This window comes from Triturus cristatus, chromosome 5_2 (assembly GCF_964204655.1).
Source record: "Triturus cristatus chromosome 5_2, aTriCri1.1, whole genome shotgun sequence".
Taxonomy (NCBI): Eukaryota; Metazoa; Chordata; class Amphibia; order Caudata; family Salamandridae; genus Triturus; species Triturus cristatus.
In genome coordinates this window covers 364,272,435-364,290,179 of record NC_140588.1, presented here as the reverse complement: position 1 = coordinate 364,290,179, position 17,745 = coordinate 364,272,435, and the positions used below count along the sequence as shown (strand labels likewise).

Here is a 17,745-nt window from a genome sequence, read left to right as displayed (position 1 = left end):
GGACTGCCGGATCGGTGCGACTATCGGCCTACATTTCGCCGTGGTCGCTTCCTACCACTAAGCGGAGCGGAACAAGTGCATGCCCGGGGTGGCAGTTCCACGACTTTCCGGTGATTGCCTCTGCCTTCGACGGTGAGCTGCCCGAACGCCGCCCGTAACTCGCCCTGATTCCTGCGGGCTGCTCCCGGATTTTCGCGGGCGCTGGCCCGTGGTGGGGACGACTGTTGCCTGTGACTACATAACGGATACATTTTTGTCTGCCTCCGGAACCCTGTTTGCCAGCGACATGGACCTTGATGCGCTTGCCCCTGGGTCCCGGTCCCAATACGGGTTGGACCTACCCGGCGGCCATCTTATCACGATGAAGTCTACCATCCTGTCCACCAGGTCACAGCAGGATCGGGAGTGTGCGACTCTGGGGAGCGTAGCGGAGCGATCGCAGAGAGCTGTGCTGGGGTACTGTGACCTTCTCGAGGCTCTCGGTGCCCTTCATTCCACCTTGCTTCATGGCGTTTGGGTATTGGGGAGTAGGCTTGATGGTGTGGCATCAGCGTTGGGACAGTTGCGGCCTGCCTGTCCTCAGATACACAGGGACTTCCTGCACTACACTCAGGACGACAATGTCGTGGCCACCCCTGTGACTAGTGACCAGCTGGAAACTCCGGACAGTCTACTATCGTGTGATCGGCTGGCTGTGGGTCTGATCTGTCCCGGAGGTATTGGACCTGAGTGGGGGGGGTGGCCTTGTCCGGTGCGCGGCCCCCGGCGACCCGGGGAAAACTCAAGCAAAGGTTGTCTACTCTGGCTGATTCCGCCTTCCTGGACCTTGTGTGCAGTGCAGATCCTGGGGCAGCACTGGGAAAGACGTTCCTCCATAATGCTGACTGGGTTGGTACTCAGAGACTTCCACCCCACCGGGGTGCGTCGCTTCCTGGTCGTTTTTGGACGCTCCTTTACCGTGTAGCATTGGACATGGCGCCGGGTCGAGGGGTATGCATGGGCGGATTTGCCAAGAGTGGCCAAGGATAAGAATGATCTTTCAGAGGTGGTCGGCTAATAGGCGGGCGGGCTCGGGGTTGCGTGCTCTCATGGTATAACTGTCGGTATAGTAGGTGCAAAATGCTCCCCATCTTTCTTTGACATGGTCGATTTTGTGTTGCTTACTGTTTGCTTTGGGGGAAACATACTGTGCGGGAGGGAGAAGCCGGGGGCATGTTTTGAAGGCCCTCCTCCAGTTTATTAATACTCTCTCTACCCCCCCGTCTGGTGGGGTTCTTTTCTTACTCCTTTTTCCCTGTTTCTTCTATATTTCGGGTCTGGTTCCAGGGCGACAGGCACACTGCTGGGGGGGGGGGCCGTACTCATCTGCAGAGGTGCAGGGTGGGGGGTTGGGGGAGGGGATTCTTTAGTCTTTAATCTCCTTTTTCCATGGCCTCCTTTTTCTTCTCTGATTCTTCTTGTTTTTTCTTTTCTGGGATCAGCGTGGTACACCTCCTTTGTTGTGAATCGTTGCCTTTTCATGTGTGCCACAATTTCCGGGGTGTTCTCTGGGCTTTAGGGCAGGGGACTGCGGGCGCAACTGGGCATGATATTCTTCCGCATCCTGAATTTCCTGTGTCTGCGCCATTGATCCAATAGATTGCTGTTTATTGCTTACGTTTATTATTCTGCCTGCCTCTTATCGCTGTTGGGAAATTGTTCGGCACCTGATCCTTCTGTCTTTTTCCATTATAAAATGAAAACCCTTTTTTCATCCTGGTGTCCTACCTGCGCTGTTCACTGGCCAGGCTATATTAGCATGAAGATTCTGCTCCCCGAGGTGCTGCCTGTGTTAACATTTGATCTCTGTTGCTCTGACTGCTTAGCGGCCGGCCCCGGGGGGTTGTAGGCCCATACTTGTTATTGCTTGAAATGTCAATAAAGGTTTTTCAAAAAAAAAAAAAATAATAATAACTTTGAGGTCTTAGACGATCTTAACATATGGCTGAATGATCCAGAGTGTACTGAAGCTCATCGACTCTCTTCAAACGCTTGGTCTCCAGCTTCTGGTTCCCCATCCTACTCATATTTTTATTTCCCCATGTCAGCCCTAGTTATCCAATCTTCCCAACCTCTCAGTCAATCTGTTGTTGCCTCTCACTTGGACAGATTACTTTGCTGTTTAATTCAGTCTTTTTTGGAGACATTCTACTCATACACCTGTTAATCTCTCAGCTATTTTTCCATCCTCCTTGAGAATCTAGCCTGGATCTAAATTCTAAAATATCACTTTTTAATGACTACAAAGTTTTGCCTTTTGTCACTCTACTTCCACCGTGGCTTAGTATAGTGAGGATCTAGCCAATGATAAATCTCTTGTGAAAAGCTTGAAGGTAATTGAAGGAGACAATGTCTCCCCTTAGACATATTGATTTATGCCAATGCATTATATTCCTATAAGCTGCTCATCATAGAAACACGCTTTGAACACAATGCTGAGTGCACTGACCTAGCTAAATACACTTCTAAAATATACACTTCTAAAAAACTCTTAAAGATTGTGAAGGAATTTACGGCTCATAGGTCTTGCAGTAAATGGTTACCTCCTTTGCTGCTTTGTGTACTAATCGTTCTACTTTTTACTGATAAGATTGAAACACTATGTACCTCTCTAGTTGAACTTCTGTCTTTGCCTTCTACTGCAACTAAGTTTCCAGTATTTAATCCCCTGTCTATTTAATCCACTTTAAATATGAACAAGTCTACTTGATCTGGTTTGCCTCAGCATCCTTGTACTGCCCTTTTTTCCCATTGCCCTAAATACTATTTGTCCTACCTAACTAATCTCTGGTCTCCTGTACCTTCCCAGATTACTGGAAAAAAGGTATGGTGGTACTGGTGCTGAAAAAAATAGGGGCCGACCCCTCCAGTCTCTGCAATTTCATGCCTATTTGCCCACTTCTTTTTCCTGTGAAAATTCTTGAGATTGAAGTTAATCAACAATTAACAGTTTTTTTAAGACAACCACATTCTGGATGTTGCTCAATCTGGATTTCACCCTTTAAATGGGATCCCTGCCATAACTGACACCAGTCATCTCTGCTTGGATGCTGGGGGCAAGGCTGTTATTCTTCTTGACTTATGTGTAGAATTTCCCACAACATTCTCTGCGGCCACCTTTTTAAGTCAAAATCCAAGGTCTTGCTCATGAGTCCCAGACAATTCCTTTTCCTCCTTTCCACTACTTTGCCATCCTTTACACTGCTAAAAGGGCTCTCCTTTCAGCCCCACTCCTGCCCTACCTTTATGTGCTTCACTTGGCTATCATGATTAATTCAATCTGTTTTTCTCTTCTGGTATACACCAACGACATCCAGATTGCTGTCATTCAATAAGAATTTCAATTGTATGCGAGCTGTACGTGTTTTGAAGAAAAGCAACTCCATAAAACTTAATTATAATAAAAGTGAACTTTCATCTTCAGTATGTTATGTTTTGTGAATTTGTAGTGCACGGCTAATCACACGTGAGGGTATCCAGGCGCTAAGTAGAGCAAACCTAAAGTGGGAGGGGAACATCATACCTGTTTCATCTGGAACAGCCATGTCTTGAGGTTCCTTGGGAAGTCCATGAGGGATCGAGTGATTCTGATGTGTTGTGGAAGGTTGTTCCAGGTCTTGGCTGCAAGGTATGGAAAGGATCCTCTTCTGCTTCTGGTCTTCTTGATGCAAGGGAGGTGTGCTCTTGACTGGGAAGCAGATCAAAGGTGTCTGGTGGGTTGGTAGAAGCTGAGGCAGTGGTTGAGGTAAGATGGACTCTTGTTCTCTTGTTATGGAGGGCTTTGTAGGAGTGGGTAAGTAGCTTGAATTCACACCTTTCCTGGACTGAAAGCCAGTGGAGATTGTTGAGGTGTGGGGAGATGTGCTTATTTAGTGCGATGTTTAGGGTAAGTCTGGTGGCAGTGAGTCTGTGTATGACATGGGCTGGGATTCCAATGTAGAGGGTGTTTCCCTTGTCAAGTCTACTTGTGATAAGAGCCTGAATGACTGTTCTTCTGGTATTAAGTGGGATCCACTTGAAAATCTTGTGTAGCATTCACAGGATGTGGAAGCACAATAAGGTGACAGCGTTGATCTGCCTGCTCATGGAGAGGTTGGTGTTCAGGATGATCCTGAGGTTTTTGGCATGGTCCACAGGAGTGGATGGGGGGCCAAGTTCAGAGGGCCACCAAGAGGCGTCCCAGCCGGAGTGGTTTTTCCAAAGATTAGGACTTTGGTTTTGTCTGTGTTGAGCTGGAGGAAGTTGTTTTTCATCCAAGCAGCAACGTTGTTCATGCAGCTGGCCAGGTTTGTTTTGGCGGTGCTGGTTGAGTCAGTAAGGGAGAGGATGAGCGATGTGTCATCGGTGAGGATACTATGCCCATCATCTCCTAGTGTTTGCTTTGTTTGCCCTAAGTTGGTAGGGTATGCCCAGACATGGGTCCCTTGCTCACTTAGTCACTGGATTCAAGCTAGCCTGGCTGATGAGGACTGTTATTCCGAAACTGGTCCCAGGATGCTTGCTTCCGGTCCAGGGAAGACATGGCTTGGCAGTTCGGTCTGGACTGTTCCCATGAGGCACAGGGTCAAGACTGATTTGCATATAGCTGTGTCTGAACTGGGGTGGCAAAGTAAGCTAAAGAATGATGATGGATTCAACCCAGATCTGTGACTGGGGGTGAGTGTTTGAAATGTTTCAGCACTCCGTCCATCATCTCCTTGTGTTTGCTTTGTTCGCCCTAAGTTGCCAGGGTATGCCCAGACGTGGGTCCCTTGCTCACTTTGCCACTGGATTCAAGCTAGCCTGGCTGATGAGGACTGTTAGTCCGAAACCGGTCCCAGGATGCTTGTTTCCGGTCCAGAAAAGACATGGCTTGGCAGTTCGGTCTGGACTGTTCCCATGAGGCACAGGGTCAAGACTGGTTTGAATATAGCTGTGTCTGAACTGGGGTGGCAAAGTGAGCTAAAGAATGATGATGGAGTCATCCCAGATCTGTGACTGGGGGTGAGTGTTTGAAAAGTTTCAGCACTCCGTCCATCATCTCCTCATGTTTGCCCCATACTATGCTGATGCCATGGGCTCCAACGATGTCTGTGAGGGGCATCGTAGACATTGCAGAGTGTTGGGATGAGCGACAATCCTTGTGGGACTTCACAGATGAGTGTCTTGGGTTCTGAGGTGTGTGGGGGAAGTCTGACTCTGTCTGTGAGGAAGGAGGATATCCACTTGAGGGCCAGTACGCAGATACCCAAATGCTGAAGCTTTCTGATGAGTGAGTTGTGGGAGACCCTATCAAAAGCTGTAGAGAGGTGGAGGAGGATAAGTGCAGCCGTTTCTTCTTGGTCAAGAATGCTTCTGATGTCATCGGTGGCTGCAATGAGGGCTGTTTTTGTGCTCTGATGGTGCAAATGCCAGATTGAGAGCTGTATAGGAGGTGATGGAGTTCTAGGTGGTCTGTGAGTTGCTGTTGATGGCTGTCTCCATGACGTTATCTGGAAAAGGCAGGAGGGAGATGTGTCTGTAGCTTCTGAGGGTGTTGAGGTCTGCTGTTGGTTTCTTCAATAGGGGTTGACTTCTACATTTTTCCAGCAAGACCAGAAGGTGGCAGTGGTTATCGAGGTGTTGATGATAGCGGTGAGTGTGGGGAAGATGATGGTTCTTGCAAGGTTATATATGAAGTGGGGCATAGGTCACCACCCCTCCCCACAAGGCAGGACACACCCTCGACTCCATCTTCGCAGGAGGGAACAACATCCGCTTCAGCCACACCACACAACCCCCCTGGACGGACCACCATTGCGTTCACTTCTCCTTCGATAAAGCCACCACCCACAAACCTACACCACACCCTCGGCGAAGGAACTGGAGCAAGGTCACTGAGGAGCACCTCAACTCCACCCTCAACCACAATCCCCCTCCCACCATGACCGACGTCCACTCTGCAGCCAACGAACTACACAGATGGATTGCCAACTGCGCAGAGAAGCTCACCCCCCCTGCAACTCTGAGAGACAGCGCCTGATGAAAGTCACCTGGTTCCCCACTGACCTCCGAGAATCCAGACGCACCTGCAGACATTATGGAGAAACAGCAAAACCCCGGAAGATCGGACTACCTACAAGAACGCCATGACAGAATACCACCAACGCATCAGATCCATCAAAAGGACCTTCTGCCAACTCCAGCAACTTGAAGGAACTTTTCAGCATCAACAGGAATTTACCAAACCCCCCACCCAAGCCGGGGACGTCACACCTTCCCAGTACCTCTGCAACAAACTCGGCTCCTACTTCTATCTCAAAATCAAGTCCCTCTACAACAACTTCAACAAACAGACACCAGATACTGAAATCACACCTACCTCCAGCAACCCCAGCCAGCCTACCATCTCCGCCTGGACCCCGGTCACCACCAAAGACACCACCACAACCATGAAGAGCATTCACTCAGGAGCTCCCATGTACCCCTGCCCACCGCACATCTTCCACAGAGCCACCGCCACCATAGCACCAGAGCTACGACGCACCATCAACACCACCTTCGAATTGGCCACATTCCCCAATGACTGGAAATGCTCAGAAGTCAAGCCCCTCCTCAAGAAGCCCTGTGCAGACCCAACAGACCTCAAAATCTACAGACCCCTCTCTCTTCTCCCCTTCACGGCTAAAGTAACAAACTTCATCGAAGACAACTCCATCCTCGACTCTTCCCAATCCAGAGTCCGCAGCAACCACAGCACCGAGACCACCCTCCTCACCACCACAGACGACATCTGCCCTCTCCTCGACCAGCGCCACACCGCAGCCCTTTTCCTACTAGACCTCTCTGCAGCCTTCGACACCATCTCCCACCGCACTCTCACCACCAGACTCCTAGCCGTCATACAGGGAACCGCCCTCGACTGGATTCACTCTTTCCTCACTGGCTGAAACCAAAGAATCAGACTCCCGTCTTTCCTCACTGAACCCACACAGATCAACTGCGGAGTACCATCGGTCTTCAGCCCCACGCTCTTCAACATCTACATGGCGCCATCGTCAGACAGCATGGACTCAGCATAGTATCCTACACAGACGACACCCAGCTCATCCTTTCCCTCAAGAAGGAACCTGACACCACCAGACTTAGCTTCCAGGAAGAAGTGAAAGATGTCACATCCTGGATGAACAGCAGTTATCTGAAGCTCAACTCGGAGAAAACAGAAGTCCTCGTCCTCGGACTCGCACCCTCAGCATGGGGCAACACCTAGCGGCATACCACCCTCGGCAACCTCCCACTCCCACAGACCACACCCAGAACCTCAGCATCATACTCGACTCCTCCCTCACCATGAACCGACACATCAACGCCGTCTCCTCCGTGTGCTTCAACACCCTATGCATCCTTCGCAAGACCTTCAAGTGGATCCCCCCTGAATCCAGAAAGACCATCACCCACACACTCATAACAAGTAGACTGGACTATGGAAACCCCCTCTATTCCAGAATCAACAATTCCCTGCTCCACAAACTCCAGACCATCCAGAACACCGCTGCCAGACTTGTCCTTGGCATCCCACGATATGAACACATCACCCAGCACCTTCGAGACCTCCACCGGCTCCCCGTCGAGACGAGAGTAACCATCAAGCTACTCACTCACGCCTACAAAACCCTCCACAACACCGGACCCCAATACCTCAACGAAAGAGTCTCCTTCCGTGTACCCAAGAGAGACCTCCGCTCCACTGACCTCGCCCTTGCCAAAACCCCGCGCATCTGCAGAGCCAGAGTGGGTGGAAGAGCTTACTCCTACATCATGGCAAAGACCTGGAACAAGCTCCTGCTCAACATCAGACGTTCCCCCACTCTGCACACCTTCAGGAAGAGCCTCAAGACCTGACTCTTCGGCTGATTCCGAGCTGCACACCTCCCCCCCCCAGCACCTTGAGACCCTCACGGGTGTGTAGAATGCTTCAGAAATCCCTGGTTGATTTATTGATTGAAGAGGGGTCTCCTCGGTAGATGGTATTCATCAGGGCAGTGGTCTCTTCATTCAAGAGGGGGTTCCAGTTGCTTAGCTGCTGTTTGGAGATTAGGGAGGTGTCCTGCTGGATGTTTGTAGCAGTATGCTGTGGGTCGAATGTGTTGTAGATCTTGGCAAACTCCTGTTTGAAGAAGTTTGAAAAGTCATTGCAGAGTGCTTGGGATGGGATGATGTAGTTATTAGCAGCTGCAGGATTGGAGAACTCCTTGGCGTAATGACCTCAACAACTCCAATGGGTGACCAACAGAACTTATCTCTGCCCCTATCCTATGGACATCAGTCTGAAACCCTGACTTCATCTTCGATTCAGCTCTGCGCTTTTAAATATCAACCCTACAAAGTCACCAGCACTTGCTTCTGTATTTTATGGATAACTATAGACAACCTGTGGTTCGGACCCTCACTTTCATTTATATTATTGTAACACCTTCTATCTGGGCCTGTTTGCTGCAGCATCTTGAACTTGTATGAAATTCTGTCACCTAGCTCATTCTTGGCCTTCCTGCTCATTCCCCGATCTCTTCTTATCTCTTCTCATCTTAAAGAGTTTCACTGGCTTCCACAGGTAAACAAACTCTGTTTAAAGTACTCTACTAACATCCTGGTCAGACCGATATTCTCTTCTTCTTTAACCCTCCCATTTCCTACACAGCCACATTGCAGGGATTTCTTTTTCGTTCCTTGCACCCAATCGCTGGAACTTCCTCCTTTAAAGATTTGTTCTACCACTAATCATCTCCTCGTCCATCGTCTTCTCAAAATCGTTCTGTCCTAAAGGTTGAGAGTGGTTCAACAGCTGCAGTTTCTTACCTTAGTCCCACAGCTCCAGACACGTTTGGGTAGGTGGGTGCTCTACAAATACACATATAATAATAATCATTATTTAACAATAGTCCTGGAAGGAGTTAATTTTTCTTTGCAGAAATAGAAGAAATAGCATCTATAAGGCCTGCCACAAACAGGCAAAAAAGAGCTGTGGCCACTATGCAGCTCTCCTTAAATTATGATCTCATGGGTGAGCTACCGGTTATTGGAAACCTCCACCTCTACCTATTTACGACAATGAAGAAGCTTCAAATTGTGTACAAATCCTGGTGGAATGTCTTATTATATAAGGGTGGCCCAGAGCAAATACTTGTCTTTTAGATGCGACACGCAGGGCAATGAAAGTGTTGCAACGATGTTGATGCGATGACGTTTTTGGTGCAAAGAAATAAAGACGTGAAGATCTTCCAGATGCGTTACGCTTCTCCGATGTTGAGAGAAGACTCGACTCGATGCTTTAGCTGCAGCGGCGTCACCCTTTATGCGATGCGACGACAGCAGCTCCGACGGCGGCACGCTTCTCCGTGGATGTGAGGCGCTTTTCTTGATGTGGTGCAATGCGACAACTACGATGGCTGCGATGGCGACACGCGTCTTCCTCGATGCAAGACTCTTCTCTTGATGCGGTGCAATGCGTCAGCTACGATGGCTGCGATGGCGACACGCTTCTTTGGCGTTGCGAGACACTTCCTGGATGATGCGAGACGCTTCCGCTCAATGCGATGCTGCAGCGGCGACACACTTTACGAGATGCGACGACCACAGCTCCGACGGCGGCACGCTTCTCCTTCTTGAGTCGCGCTTCCAGCTCCTTGCGACACGCAGTCCCTCAGAAGGCCCAACAACAGCAGCAGGCACTTCCAAAGAACTCTGGGGAGCTGGGGGTTGAAGTCTGTTGTTCCTGAGACTTCAGCAGGAGGCAAGCTCTTTTCCAAGCCCTTGGAGATCCTTCACAAGTTGAGCAAAAGTACACACAAAGTTCCTTTCTCCTCTCTTTGGCAGTAAGGCAACCACTGCAGGCCAATCCCCCAGGTTCAGGGGTAGTTTCCTCCTCAGCTTCTTCTGGTTCCTCCCTCAGCAGAGGTTCTTCTTGTTTTCCCAAAGTGAACTAAATTCTTGGGATCAGGGTCCCAATATTTATACCCAGAAAACCTTTGTCCTCTGAAGGCAGAGGGGCCGTAGCCCAGTCCAAACCAGTTCCTGAGCACTTTGTTTACCAGACTTCTCCTTTCCTTTCACAGTGCAGGACAGAAACATTAGACGCCCCACAGGAGGTGGAGCCAGTATTGTGGAAGGCAAGTACAGCTCTGGAGTACTTTGTTGACAGGATTCCTTCTCTTCATTTACTGTGCAGGGCAGAGACATCAGCCGCTCCCCAGGAGGTGGAGCCAACATTGTGGAAGCCAGGCACATCCCTATTCAGATCCCAGGTGCAACTCCTCCCACCCATCTGGATGCAGATCTCTCTATTCACCACTGGGACACCTCCCCCTGTCTCCTGGAATTCCCCAGTCCTGTCACTCAAACTTCCGACAAAGGAATACACACAGCCTAGCAGAGGCAGGTTTGAATGGTTAGACAAGAAAATGCCTACTTTCTAAAAGTGGCATTTTCAAACACAGAATGTTAAAACCAACTTTACTAAAAGATGTATTTTATCATCCTGAGTTCAGGCATACTAAATTCGAATTTCTACCATGTTCTCTGAGTCAGTTAGGATTATAAAATGTAATAACCAAACTGCCCATTCTGGCCTATGGAGAACAGGTAGCCTTGCAATAGTGAAAAACGAAAATGGCTGTAATTCACTATTAGAACATGCCACACACACCAGGGTGCATGTCCTAACTTATCCTTACAATGCACCCAGCCCATGGGCCTACCATAGGGGTGTCTGATATGAAGAAAAGGGAAGGTTTAGGGACTGGCAAGTGGGTGCACTTGCCCAGTCAGCATGACAGTACCAGACTGCACGCAGGCTCTGCAATGGCAGACCTTAGACACATGTTTACAGGCTGCTTCTGTGGCTGGCACAACCAGTGCTGCAAGCCCACCAGCAGTATTTGGATTACAAGCCCTGGGCACTCCTGGTGCACTGTACTAGGGTCTGACAGGTAAACCAAACCAACCAATCATGGAATCACAAATCATACATTAATTTACAAAAGGGAGCACTTGCACTTTGGCACTGGCCAGCAGTGGCACAGTGCCCTGAGCAACTAACACCAGCAAAAAATACATGAGGCACAGCAAAAAATGGAAGGGAGACTCACGCCAATGTGCCAGGTATAACAGTGATGCTCCACGATACCAGACAGTGGTCTACAATGTAGTGCCAGGCTCCAATCCAGCCTGTTCCAGTGAAATAGGTTGCTGAATTCCATTCAACTCTGTTAATCATACAATACTAAATTAATCAGAATTCAGGCAAACATATCCATTAATGAGATGAGTCGGTAACATGCTTGATATTTGTGTGAGCCATCTTAATACAAGCTTTGGTCGAGCCACTAGTTCAAGGGATATCTATCAAGCTTTTGGCTTTGTCAATGCTTGTTTTCTTTTGAAATGGTTTTTGCAAAACTGTATTTTTGGGAAGCTGTTGGGCCCTTGTCAATGTAAAAAGAAATGGCTCAAAGCAAAAAGATTTTTTATTTAAAAAAGCACACATTGCCATAATAATCCCTGCCACTGAAGGGAACTACTTTGTCTGTGAAAGTACTCCATGTGGAAGGGAAGAATGCTGCCACTCACAGTGAAGTCAGCCAATGGCTGAATTGGGCTGACTCATTGCCCCATGCCATATGCTGCAGAGGATCGGACAAAAAATGCGAGTGACACAAAAACAGACCAATGGAGGAAGAGGTCTGCTGAAAACCTATATAGCAGGGCCATTGAAATTACGCAACAGAAGAGGAACAAATTATACATCCAGAAAAGACAATTTATGCAGCTTAACACAGCACATTTTGTAGAAGTGATACTTTACTATTATCTTATTTTTAGAGTCAAGATCGTCTGAGCAGAGGTTTCAGGGCTTAATATCATTTTAACACCTAAATGCAGCAATCAGCAAAAGCATGGTGACCAGTCACTGCGTGTTAAAGGGTGTGCCAATGTGCAGCAACATATGTGCCATCTTTTCAGTCACTTTTGAGCTGATTCAGCTAGAAATAAAGATATTTTTGTTAAAGTTTGCAAATTCTGCATGCCATGAATTATGTGTGAAATGTATCAAATTACCACTTATGCAAAAATGCCGTGAATGCAGAATCGCAAACTTCTAGTGACCATGCTTAGGAGTATGTATTTAATTATATAATTTTAGTAAAAACAACATGTCTTGGCTAACGCCAGACCTGAAAATAGCATAATAGTGTCTGTTACCAGGAGTCCAACACAATCACATTCAACACGGAACGTTTGAAAAAAAGGCCACAGCATTCAGGAGCTGCAGGCATCGCTGTACACTCCATCGTTGTAGATCCTGCTACTTGCTTCCCTGCTCTGCTGCCCACTTCCCCCTTTTACATCACATTCACTGGTCCAGGGCAAAGGCTGGGCGCTGTAATGTGAAGACCGACATCACAGTGTAACATGTTAAGGACTTTGGGGCCCTGGGCAAAACAAATATTTGGAACCCACGGTTTGGAAACACTTTCAATTTTATTACACATTTTCCGCTAATTCTCTATCTGGACCGGAGGCTCAGTTTATGCAATAACTTTCCCCATTTACTCCTCAGTAGCCAAAACCAAGGTTATATCGACAAATCCCATTAGTCTTTGTTTTTGTACTTTCAACAATCCAACCAGAGTCCGCCATGTAAAACATCCACCAAGAAAAGCACTTCCTATTTTTTTGCTGCTCAGCAGCCAGATAAGTGTTTTTTCTTTATCTGCTTTATTGCATGTTATCAGCTTTAAAAAATGTTTTTGTGGCTATTTACAGTATGTATGCCTATTCATTCGTTGTTTGTTGGGGACTGCCATTGCTGAACGTGAGGTGGCAGTGTGTCCCTCAGCAGGAGCCTTGTACGCAGCTCCACGCATTGCGGTTGCCTTCTGTAATGGGGCCTTTAAGCCCACATCAGGGGCGTAACACAGGCCCCCGCAGCCCCCGCGGTGCGGGGGGGCCCCCACGCTCCAGGGGCCCCCTCACTCAGCGGAGTCTTCATGGACGCCCGGCCGCCCTCCCCATAAATTAAATGGTGCGCGCAGCATCGTACACCACGGCCAGGCTGCCTCTTCAGTAATTAAATGATGCCGTGCGCACGCCCGCCGGCCTGTTAATTAATTATATAGTTGGTGCGCACGCCCGGGCCCCGGAGGCTGTTCATAATTAAATGGAGCGCGGCGCGGCAGCGCGCGCACAGTTGTTTCCGGCCGCGTTTGCGCCCTGTCTTCAGGGGTTTCCGGCGGCAGCTGAAGATGTTGTGGAAACCTTTTCCCTCTCTACTTGGAGGCCCTGCTGGTTGCCGTCTGTTGGGGACTCCGTACATGTATGGCCGTTGTGAGCAGAGAGGTGAGGGGGCATGGGTTTAGACTCTGCTGTGCTGCTCCCGGCAGAGAGGGGAGCGGCGTTTTTGTTGTGGGCAGAGTGTATCTCTTATTTGTTCGGTGCTTGGTTTAGAGTTTATTGCTGGTTTTGTGAAAAGTTGACGTAATAAATGGCAGTTGTTTTGCCGAGGCAGCAAGTGGTGCTATGGTGTACTTTTTGGGGATGTTTACTTGGCACAACCATATTACAGTTCTGAATAACCTGCTATGTTGTGAATTGTTTAATTCTTCTATCGTGCATTAATTGAAAAACACACGCACCTCTATTAATACCATATTGCTGGTAATTACAATGTTAGTCATGTTAAACGTTCATTGCCAGAACTTTGCATGCCCATTCATATAGCTGCACTGTACAACTGCATATGCCCAGATACTTTGAGCTGCTCAATTGTTATGACTTTTTGTTCTCCGTATGATTGCATTACATTGGATCCTTCAGACCTTTCAGGGGTCTTATGGGGCGTGTATTCAGTGGCACAAAACCAGTGGCAGCAATAAAGCTTTCTCACACCCCTCTGCTTCACTCAAAACACCTGAATCTGGGGCCTGACTTCAGCGACACACAGCCTCCAAGCAGCAAGCCCATGTATCTAGCCTTCTCACACTTCCTCCTTCCCTCACAACCCCTGAACCTGGGGCCTGGCTACAGCAACACACAGCCTTCAGGAAGCCCCCCCAAATAAGGAAACTAGTTAAGTGCTCTTCAATTTCTGGTGCTTTGCTGCAGTTTGAAGGTTTGTTTAGAGTTTCTCGTTGCACAAATTAGTGTCATTTCTTCTATTTATATGTTTTCCCCGTCTTCAATGCTTGATTTTACTTGCAAGAAAGTGTCACTCATAGTTGTTGAATGTCACTCATAATTACACTGAAATTATGAAAATGTCACACATAGGCAATCTGAAACCTTGGCAGCTATGTATTTTATTTCGGATCAGCCGGGCCGACCGACTCGAGGGCACTGGGTGAGGGAGAAGGCCCTGCTGCATCATGCAGTCCGGAGATGGCGGTCCGGTGAGAGGGCCGGTCCTCACCGGTGAAGAGTCACGCCGGTTCAGTAAGCCTGGGGGCAGAATAACAACAGCACAAACTGAGAGGATTGTGGTTTTGGCTTCCAGGAACTGTGATTCAGGGGATTCTGGGAGGAGAGACGAAACGTAAGTCGTCAGGTAACAGGAAAGTGGTGCATTTTCCAGTAAGGGCACATTAGTGCCACACGGTGAAATGCTGTTGCTGTATTTGTAGCAACAGTTGCAGAATGGTCATCCTCACCCGTAGTGAGGGCTGTGTCTGGTAGAACCATTGGTATGTGACTGTGCTGCTGCTGCATCGGGGTTGCACGCACTTTTGCCCACATCGATGTCTACTGTTGACATTATGTCACTGTCTGTGTCACATCTGAGCTTTACTTGACCATTATAGTGGTTCTGGTGATTACTCGTGCCAGACTGGGTTGCTTTTGATTGCAAGCAAACGCCTACTGAGGTTCTCTGCAGATGGCGCATTGATTATACATTCTTATTTCCCGGTAGGGGTGAGCTGTACGCATCTTGTGAACATGCACTTATCTGAAGGTGGGCATTATGTATCCATAGGTGGCGCGTGTGCACACATCACTCCTTTGGAGGTGAGCAGCTGAGCTCTGCACACATTGCCTCTGTATACGTGGTTTTTCAAATTGACACCTTGTGTATAGAGAACGCTCCTCTGTTTATGGACACTGTGTGTCCGCAGCACCCTCTGTAAAGGGAAAGTGGGGCGCATCCTCTTGCTAACGAACTCCCGGGGACCTTTTGTTATTCATAGGTGGGCACACATTGTACAAATCGTTTTTCCAGATGGGAACCTTCGACATTGCAATCATCTGCATATAAGCATGCTGCGTACACAGCACTTATTCACAGGTGTCCCACCATCTGTGCACAGCGCCTATCTACAACCAGGGCCCCTCTACTACATAAGGTGCATCCTATGTACACCGCAACTCCCCACAGAACAGAACCTGCACCGAGAGGGCTTTAGAAAGATAGGGCACTGTACACAGTTCTTCACTGACTCGGACAACCTTTCCAAGGTGAAGGAGGGCCAAATATGAAGAATGGGCTCTCGGGGTGCCAGGGAGGGGTGACTAGAGAGTGAGAGGGGGTGAACACAACAAAGTGATGGCAGCTACAATTAGTCTATCAGCTGTGGGGCTTCCCACCCTTGGTGGCACTTACACAGACTGGAAGGAAGGTGGCAGCAGAGGAGAGGCAGACTGAGCATTGCCCAAGAGGAGGAGGTATCCCCCTACATGAAGGTCATCCAAACTGGGATAGTACAGGAGGACGGAGATCCAGTCCGGGATTTGGAAGTGTGACCGGCGAGGTCTAGACCATGCGTGCATGCAGGATGGCAATCCATGCTGGTGTGAGTGCAGGCTGGGTTAGTGCATAGTGATGGCACACCAGACGCTGCCGGCAGTGAGTTTCGAAATGTACAAATGTTAAAAGTGGTGAGTAAAGAAAAACGGAATTTTGTAAGGTATGGAACTCGTAGAAAGCTATATGAGGTAGGGTAGTTTGGCTAGAGACTAATGAGGGTCTGTTTGTGCTACATATGTAGGGATACGTGCACATTTGCAGGCCCCGGGGGTCTTTTTAGTTTGCAATGAACGTTTGAAATGCCTGTTTTAATTAAAGCATCAGTGTATGAAGCTAATAGTGGTACCCAGAAATTATGTTTAGCTCTCCAATAAAATATACTTACTTCATTGAATGTCTGTTATGGGAGAAACAGTGCACAAGAGACCGCTATATATTCATTGTCGGGTAGGAGTGTTTCACGCTGGCTTTGAATTTTCTTTGCATTGTGATGTTTGTCATTATTCGTACAAAAATGCAAAAAAGGAGAAAAAACAGACCAAGGCGAGACACAGTGAATAAGTAGAAAACACTTTACCCCCCCCCACCCATTACAAGGCACTAGGGTAGTGTCCTTTCATTTCTGATGCTTTGCAGATGTTTTAAGATCTTCTTAGAGCTTCTCTTTGCTCAAATGGATGCAATTTCTGATATCTATGTTTCCCTTGTCTGCATTGTTTGATTTTGCTCGGGAGAAAGTGTCACTCATACTTGTTGAAATGTCACTTATAATTACACTGAAATTATGAAAATGTCACATATAGCAATCTGAAACCTTGGCAGCTATGCAGCAGTGATGGGGCCTCCCAGGCCTGGCACTGTGCTGATACCCCCACCGGGTCACAGCAGCTGACCCAGTGGTGGTGAGTGCAAAGATGCTGCACCAGTGATCCTCTGCACCTGCGTGGGGTCGTGCATCGCCCAGCCCTGTCCCACTTTGCAAGCGTGTTGAAGCCTGCTCTGGTAGTTCAATGAGATTAGTGACTTCTAGGCGCTCGAACGCAGCCCCCTGTAGCAAAGTCATCGACTCTTACAAAACAAGCCATTAGTTTCAAACCTGCCCTAGATCTCGACTGCCACCCGCGTTGGACATGCAAAGCAAAGTCATCATGCCAAACTGTATGAAGGCTCTATACCAACAATTCATGGGCACTGTGCCAACAATGCATATACAAGCCCGAAAACCCATCTAACAAGGCAACACAATCACTTAGAATCTATTTACTAAGGATGCTTATGCCCATGAACACTAGCATAGTAAACCTATATAGGAAAACACAAAGAACATCTCTGCAAACACTGTATATACGAAAAGCTGCCCCTAAATAGGTACTAAATACTCTGTCCGCCAGTAACGTGCATGCCAAAATGTAGGCCTTTGCTTATAGCCCTATAGGTAGCGTAGAATGGATATTTTCCTTTAGCAGTATATCTGTTTGAATGCGAAGGTCTATTCCTTCATGGGCTTATGGTACATACAGAGGCCAGCTATCCCTAAACACCACCTTCAAGAGACAATAGGGCTTTACACACTGCACATATTCACATACTAGAGACTTCTTCACTGCACAAAAACAATCACTGGGGGGAGTGAGGGTCATAACTGAAAACACCATGGGCTCTCACTTACTTCACACAAATAAACATATGGTGTACGGCAAGGAGGGAGCAACGGGGCAGATGTCAAGGATTAGCTTTTAGCAGTTAGTTTGCAAAAAAAAGTGGCAAAATTCAGACGAATGGATGATTTCGGGATGTTGTGTTTTTAGCAAGTCAATGCCCTTAAATCGAATTTGTTAATGACAGAAGTTTGCAACAACCTCGAATATTTTATGGGTTTGGGAATCGTACGTGTAACAGCGTAAAATACTTTAATGCATAAAAATGCCTGTGTGTATAACTCACACACTGGTATG

The 17,745-nt window shown here is 48.0% G+C and overlaps 1 protein-coding gene across 6 annotated transcripts in view; it reads left to right on the top strand.

Moving 5' to 3' along the window:
• The first annotated feature begins 13,214 nt into the window (after positions 1-13,214).
• The window catches only part of LOC146823014 (syncytin-2-like), a 109,685-nt gene continuing 105,154 nt past the window's right edge, over positions 13,215-17,745 (top strand). For all 6 annotated transcript variants that reach the window (XR_014962117.1, XR_014962119.1, XR_014962118.1 and 3 more), the window contains exon 1: positions 13,215-13,392. Coding sequence is in view for 1 of the 6 variants with exons in the window: in XM_085607199.1 (XP_085463325.1) it covers positions 13,299-13,392 (94 nt within the window). In the remaining 5 variants the exon portion in view is untranslated. The remainder of the gene's footprint in view (positions 13,393-17,745) is intronic.